This window comes from Bison bison, unplaced genomic scaffold (assembly GCF_000754665.1).
Source record: "Bison bison bison isolate TAMUID 2011002044 unplaced genomic scaffold, Bison_UMD1.0 scf7180017864180, whole genome shotgun sequence".
Classification (NCBI taxonomy): domain Eukaryota; kingdom Metazoa; phylum Chordata; class Mammalia; order Artiodactyla; family Bovidae; genus Bison; species Bison bison.
The window spans coordinates 1,249,191-1,256,274 of NW_011494752.1; the positions used below are offsets into that span (position 1 = coordinate 1,249,191).

General features: G+C 55.1%; 2 protein-coding genes across 2 annotated transcripts in view; one reads left to right on the plus strand and one right to left on the minus strand.

The window, feature by feature from the left end:
• The window catches only part of FKBP10 (FK506 binding protein 10, 65 kDa), a 10,276-nt gene extending 9,917 nt beyond the window's left edge, over positions 1–359 (minus strand). Inside the window, exon 1 of the mRNA XM_010842538.1 lies at positions 286–359. The gene's annotated coding sequence lies outside the window, so the exon portion shown is untranslated. The remainder of the gene's footprint in view (positions 1–285) is intronic.
• Positions 1–6,357, plus strand: part of P3H4 (prolyl 3-hydroxylase family member 4 (non-enzymatic)) — a 7,921-nt gene extending 1,564 nt beyond the window's left edge. The window contains exons 2-9 of the mRNA XM_010843111.1: positions 4–84; positions 215–367; positions 499–670; positions 1,609–1,737; positions 2,588–2,733; positions 3,555–3,638; positions 5,503–5,647; positions 5,939–6,357. Coding sequence (XP_010841413.1) covers positions 4–84; positions 215–367; positions 499–670; positions 1,609–1,737; positions 2,588–2,733; positions 3,555–3,638; positions 5,503–5,647; positions 5,939–5,961 — 933 coding nt within the window. The 3' untranslated portion in view covers positions 5,962–6,357. The remainder of the gene's footprint in view (positions 1–3; positions 85–214; positions 368–498; positions 671–1,608; positions 1,738–2,587; positions 2,734–3,554; positions 3,639–5,502; positions 5,648–5,938) is intronic.
• The last annotated feature ends 727 nt before the right edge of the window (positions 6,358–7,084 follow it).

The window sequence follows — 7,084 nt, forward strand, 5'->3', positions numbered from 1 at the left end:
CAGGTGCCCTACCCGCCGCGCCAGCTGCTGCGCGACTTCCAGAGCCGCCTGCCCTACCAGTACCTGCACTATGCTCAGTTCAAGGTGCGCGCCGGCCGCCCGGTCGGGTCGCGAGGAGCGCGGCTGTCACTCAGCAGCCCGACCGCCGATCCCTTGCGCGCGCTCCGGGTGGCGGTCTCCGGCTCTGCTGACCCGCTCCGTCCCCACCCTGCAGGCTAACCGGCTGGAGAAGGCGGTGGCCGCGGCCTATACCTTCCTCCAGAGGAACCCGAAGCATGAGCTCACCGCCAAGTATCTCAGCTACTATCGCGGACTACTGGACGCCGCCGACGAGCCTCTCACAGACTTGGAGGCCCAGCCATACGAGGTGGGATGGCGGGGGTAGGACCCGCCCCGACGTAACTCCATGAGTTCCGAGTTGCGTCCCGGCATAGCGCCCGTGGAGGAGGGGGAGGTGTTCGAATCCCCTTGACCCTCCTGCGCGTCCCCTCCCTCCAGGCGGTGTTCCTCCGGGCTGTGAAGCTCTACAACAGCGGAGATTTCCGCGGGAGCACCGAGGACATGGAGCGGGCCCTGGCTGAGTACCTGGCTGTCTTTGCCCGGTGTCTGGCTGGCTGCGAGGGGGCCCACGAGCAGGTGGATTTCAAGGACTTCTACCCAGCCATAGCAGGTACATTCCACCCAGACCCCAGTGGGCATCCCTCACACCCACAGGGCCCAGAACTCCTAAGGCCCCTTGACACAAATATTCATTCCACACGCATTTCTAGAGGCCTCCTAAGTGCTTAGGGCTTCTTCCCTAGCGGCTCAGACGGTAAATAATCTGCCTGCAAAGCAGGAGACCTAGGTTCGATCCCTGGGTTGGGAAGATCTGCAGGAGAAACTGGCAACCCACCCCAGTATTGCCTGGAGAATTCCATGGACAGAGGAGCCTGGAGAGTTTCAGTCCATGGGGTTACAAAAAGTCAGACACAACTGAGTGACTAGCAGTTTCTTAAGCGCTTGAGAGGCAAACAGGCATGAGTTGTTATCCGGACCTCAGAGCCTTCAGTTGGCTGACAGAGGCTAACAGAACACCTGCCACCCTGGGTGCAGGAGACACAGCGGACAGTGTCCAAGGTGCCAGGCATGGGTGTATCAAGAAGTGACTTCCCAAAAGGATCTGGGGAGGCTGGGTCCATGGACCTTCAGAGGGTGATGTAGGTGCAAAGGTGCTGAGGTGGGAATCAGCCCAGCAGGTGTGTGCAGAAAGCAGTTTGGGGCCAGAAACACAGCTGGTCTGGGGATCCCTAAAGGCGGAGTCCATCTGCAGGGGCAGAAAGGACTGTCCTGAGCATCTATATTTGGGCTTTAGTCCCACCTCCATACCTCACCTCCCATTCTTCCAGAGAGCCCTGGTTTCCTGTGGCTTTAAGGTGGCAGGTCAGCTGTGGGGGTGGTAAGTCAGCCCAGTCCAAGTAGTCTTCCTCAGCATCTCTTGTCACTTTACTGTCTTGTGACATCAGTGGATAGAGCCGGGGTTGGAGGTCATCTCTGTCATCCCCGTCTGCAGGCTGGAGCTGTTCAGCACACCAACTCCTCACTGCTGCCTTCCCCCTCCCCCGCAAGATCTCTTTGCAGAATCCCTGCAGTGCAAGGTGGACTGTGAAGCCAACTTGACCCCCAATGTGGGCGGCTACTTCGTGGAGAAGTTCGTGGCCACCATGTATCACTACCTGCAGTTTGCCTACTACAAGTGTGAGCCTCCTGGTGGGCTTGGGGCGAGGGGAAGCACTGCACTAGGAGCGAAACTGAGTCAGAACTGAGGATCCCTGGTGATGGGAGGGTGGTGGGGGCAGGTGAGAAGCTGAGAGCAGCCTCTGGGGAGAATCCGAGGGCCTCTTAGGTGAAGGACTAGATAGTCAACAACTGCACAGTACTCAACAGTTTACAGAGCCCTGCCACATCTGTTTATCTCACTGGATCCTCTCACAAACCACCAGTAGCTGTTACTGGACCCATTTTTCAGATGAGGAAGCCAAGGCTCATAGAGGGCAAGGGGCCATGAGTCAGTCACCTGGCTAATAAAAAGTAGCACTAGGCTTTAAGGCTCTCCTCACTTGAGGGAGATTTTGGCATCAGCTGGGGCTAAGAAGGTCAGTCTCCAGGGTGTCTGCAAATCAGAGATGACAAAATTCAGACAGGCTGGAGTTGGAGAGGAAGGGCTGAAGAACAAGGGGCCAGGAGACCCTTTGGGGTCCAGTTGGCAAAGAGACTGAAGGCTGGGACAACAGCCTCTGATTCCCCAGTGCCTTCATTCTCCAGCTGTGTGAACTTGACCAGTTTACCTAACTTCTCTGTGCCTTGGATTTCTTGTCTGTAATTTGGGGATGACAGTAACAGTGAGGCTTAAGTGAGTTACACAGGGTAACAGGTAACTGCTCAATACACTCTAGCTTATGTTGTTATTGAGTAGGATATTCTGGGAGGCAGCTGGGGATCCAGGGGCACTGGACTAAATTGGGAGCTGGGGATGGGTTAGGTGAGGGTTATCCCTGAAGGAGGGGGACGTGCCAGGGGCCACTCCTCACTCTTGTTCTGCCTGCAGTGAACGACGTGCGCCAGGCCGCCCGCAGCGCCGCCAGCTACATGCTCTTCGACCCGGAAGACAATGTCATGCAGCAGAACCTGGTGTATTACCGCTTCCACAGGGCCCGCTGGGGCCTGGAGGAGGAGGACTTCCAGCCCCGGGAGGTGGGCATCACCAAGGCGTTCTCAGAACTTGTGATTTGATTTTTAAAAATTCCTGGCTTCCTCCAATGGCAGGATGAAAAATAAAAAGAAAGAATTTGGGTTATGGTTGGAGTCTTAGGTTCAGACCCACCAGCTGTGTGGTCCTGAGAACACTACTGATCTTTCTTTATTATTTACCTATTTGGCTGCACCAAGTCTTGGTTGTGGAATGCGGGATCTTTAGGTGTGGCATATGAACTCTTGGTTGCAGCATGTGGGATCTAGTTCCCTGACCAGGGATCAAACCCCGGGCCCCTGTATGGGAAGCATGGAATCTTAGCCACTGGACCACCAAGGAAGTCCTCCATTACTGACCTTTTCTGAATCGGTTGCCTCACCTGCAAAATGGGGGTAGTCCAGCTTACCTCTTCAGCACAGCTCCTGGGATGTGGGAGGTAAAAAGTGTGTGTCCCTGCCTGTTCCCTACCCATCCTCCCACCCTCACTGCTTGCCTTTACCCTTCTTCCCCAGGGACCTCCTAACCTGAACCACCTGAGGAAACCCCTTGGGAGTCTGGGCATGACTGGCAAGAAAACCTCTCAGTTTCCTTGTCAGTGGCAGACATTGCTAATCGATTGAGGCGCTTTTTCTCACTGAGCCCTCAGAATCCTTCTTAACCCAGCATCAAGCAACTGCAGTTTTTTGATCAGCATGTAAACTGACACCCGTTTCCTGCTCCTGGAGTGGAAAAGGACCAGAGGACTCAGAGTCTAGGAGCTCTGGCTCCTCCACTATCTGGCAGCAGGAGGCCTGGCTCACCTGTTTTTCTTCCCTCCTCCCAGGAGGCCAGACTCTACCACAACCAGACAGCTGAGCTTCGAGAGCTGCTAGACTTCGCACACATGTACCTGCAGTCAGATGATGAGGTAAGGGGGCCTTTGCCCTACGGGCCTGGTGGGCCGCTGTGCCAGAGCTCAGACACAGCTCCTGGCAGTCAGCTGTTGTGAGGCAGGGGCATTTTACCTGTGCCTTCTTTGCACCTGCCCCCTCTCCCTGCTCCATGTTCCCATGCCCCACTTCTCTACACGTCTGAATCTCGCTTCTCCTGGACCCAGGTCTGGTGGTGCCTCCTCCAGGAAGCCCTCGCTACATGTCCTGGCTCTGCCATGCCCATTATGACCCTCTATGCCTCCCTGGACCAGAGTTATTTGCAGCCCTCATCCGTCTCACTTCGCGCCTTTCTCCAGCCAGTCTCCTAGAGAACTGTGCTCCAGGACAGTTCAGTTCAGTTCAGTTCAGTCGCTCAGTCGTGTCCGACTCTTTGCAATCCCATGAACCGCAGCATGCTAGGCCTTCCTGTCCATCACCAGCTCCCAGAGTTTACCCAAACTCATGTCCATTGAGTCAGTGATGCCATTTAACCATCTCATCCTCTGTCTTCCCCTTCTCCTCCTGCCTTCAATCTTTCCCAACATCAGGGTCTTTTCAAATGAGTTAGCTCTTTGCATCAGGTGGCCAAAATATTGGAGTTTCAGCTTCAACGTCGGTCCTTCCAATGAACACCCAGGATGGATTTCCTTTAGGATGGACTAGTTGGATCTCCTTGCAGTCCAAGGGACTCTCAAGAGTCTTCTCCAGCACCACAGTTCAAAAGCATCACTTCTTCTGCACTCAGCTTTCCTTATAGTCCAACTCTCATGTCCATACATGACCACTGGAAAAACCATAGCCTTGACTAGCTTATTCCCAGTCCTCCCACAGCACCTGGCACATGGCTGGCTCTCAGAAACTGAATCTGAACGAACCATTGAATGAATGAATGAGCACAGTACACCAGGAAGGAAAGACCCCCAGTGTGTTATCACATTGATTCTAAAGGAGGGTTTGAGAGTCTGAATTCTGAGGCGTTGCCGCCCAGTACTTATTCATCTATCCTCTCCACTGTTCACGTACCCATGCCCCCCACCCCTCATCAAACAGGGGGCTGGGTCTGCACTGTGAGTCCCCAGGCTTTGGTGCTCACCAGACTTGGCTCCACCACATCCCAGTTGGGCAGCCTCCAGGCCAGGCTTAAGTAACCCTCAAACTTCCATTGCTTCATCCATTGAATGGGGAGAATAATGCCCATCTCACACTGCTGTGGTGAGAATTAAATGAGATCCAGGATATAAAGCACTTAGTGTACAGCTGGCACATGGTAGATGCTCAGGGGGTGGTAGCTATTTTGATTACTGTTATTTATTGTCTGCTGTTTGCCAGACTTTGTGACTGGGGCTGAAAGGCACAGCCCCTCACCTAAGCAGCTCACAGGTAGTGTAGTGCAATGAGAGAGGTCAGCTTGGGGCCCTGGATGCTCAGGGCACTCCTGACCCAGCATCAGCATCAAGGGCCACATCCTGGAGCTGATGCCTGGTGTTGGAGGGATAAACAAGAGCACAGGGGAGTAAAGGCATTCCTGGCTGCAAAACAGCCTGAGCAGACAGTATTCACAGACGAGCAGTATTGCCCAGGTATTTATGCATAAAAGAGGAGAGAGGGAGATGCTTCCACCAACCCTGAAGCTCTGCCGGTGGAGCCCATATGCATCAGTTCAGGGAGGGGGCAGCTTGGGATCAGGACTTTGGGAGAAACCCTCAAGTCATTCCTGTGTGAGATCTTGAATGAGGCTGGGAAGCGGGGGATGGGGTTGGGACTGAGACGGGATGGGAGAGTCCCTTGGCCAGGAAGGGAGCCGATCTGGGTTTGTGCCTGTTGTGACCTGGTTTCTCTACCCATCCTGGGCTGCTCTAGATGGAGCTGGAGGAGACAGAACCACCCATGGAGCCTGAGAAGCCCCCATCTGATGCCGAGTTTGAAGGAGAGGGCGACTATGAGGAGAGCATCTATGCTGACTGGTGGCAGGAGCCAGATGCCAAGGGCGACGAGGCTGAGGCTGGTCAGTGACTAGTCCTGGTGGATGGGTGGTACAGCCTGGGCTGGAGGTGAAGGACAGAAGGCTCTGAGGACTGGACTGCAGAGGGTGCTGGCACTCCTTCTTTGGGGACTTCCGGCCTGTTAGCAACCCCTGTCCCACCTGGTCAAGGGGTGGGGGAGCATCCTTCCTGAAGCAGGAACCTGTTCCTGAGGACCCTCGCTCCTGCCCGCACCACCTGTCCCCAGGACAGCACCCAGATGCCTGTTGACAATGGGAAGGCTAACCCCAATGCCCTCTCCTTTCATTTTTCAGAGCCAGAACCTGAATTACCATGAGAAGACGCCCCCCTGCACCCCTCAAGAGCTTGGGAAGCCTGGGTCCAACAAGAACTATTTATTAAACATGGAAAATGGACAGAGCTGACCAGGCCCCATCCTGTCCCACCTGTGAGCACTGCTCCCCAGACCCCTCCTGCCTCCTCTCTGGGTCTCTGGACCACAGGATGGTGGTACTGCAGCTGCTGAAGGCCTGCCCTCCTCCCAGTGTCCTCCCCACCCAGTGGGGACAGTCTCCTGGAGAAGATTCCAGCTCTCCTGAGTTGGGTCTCAGCCTGAACTGCACACACAGCAGAGAGGCAACTGGCATCATGAAGAGCACTGGACCAGGAGTCCCGTGGTTGGTTCCTGGCACACTGGCAGTGGGTGCTCAATAAACATTTCTTGTTGAATGAATCACAGAATTAGGGTCCAGATTTCCCTGGGCAGAGTGGTAACGCTGCAGGTCCTTCCTCCCCGCTCTGCACCCATCTCACCTCATCAATAAATATGGAGACAGGTGAGGGGCCATAATTTGGCCTCTATGGACCCAGGGTGTTTGTGACTGCCAGGAGCATCAGCCTGCGACTGCAATCTGCCGCTAGGGGGCGTAAGGATGAAGTTCTCCGTGAGTCCCGGGAAGATGCCGGTTTCAGATACCTGAGGTGGGATGTCTAGTATTTTCCTAGTTCATCACTTCCCTCAGGGAGTATGGGGAAGGGGCCAAGGACATTTACTTCCGGTTTTTACTTTCCAAGCTTTTACTGACCCAAATTCCTTAGAGCTAGAGCAAGCATGCCCTGTCCTGCCCTCTCTGCTCACACCGAAGGGAACTTGCCCTCAGTGGCCAGAGGAGCCCTAGGAGCATGGCTTGATAACATGAGACTTCGTGGGGCAGTGGGACTGCCAGCCCGTGTTGCCCAATCTTGCATTGACTGGGGGTGGGGGATGGGCGGTAGGGGGTGGGCAGAGAATCTGGAGGTGCCTCCCACCCAGCACTATGCTTCATCAGTGTTTCCACCCATCCATGTTTCCATGTTCCAGAGCAGGGACATGGGGGCAAAAGAGGGTCTCCCTGGGGAGGGACCCTAGACTGGGGCCAGCTAGGTGACACTGGGCCCCACTGCCCACATGTCTCCCAGCG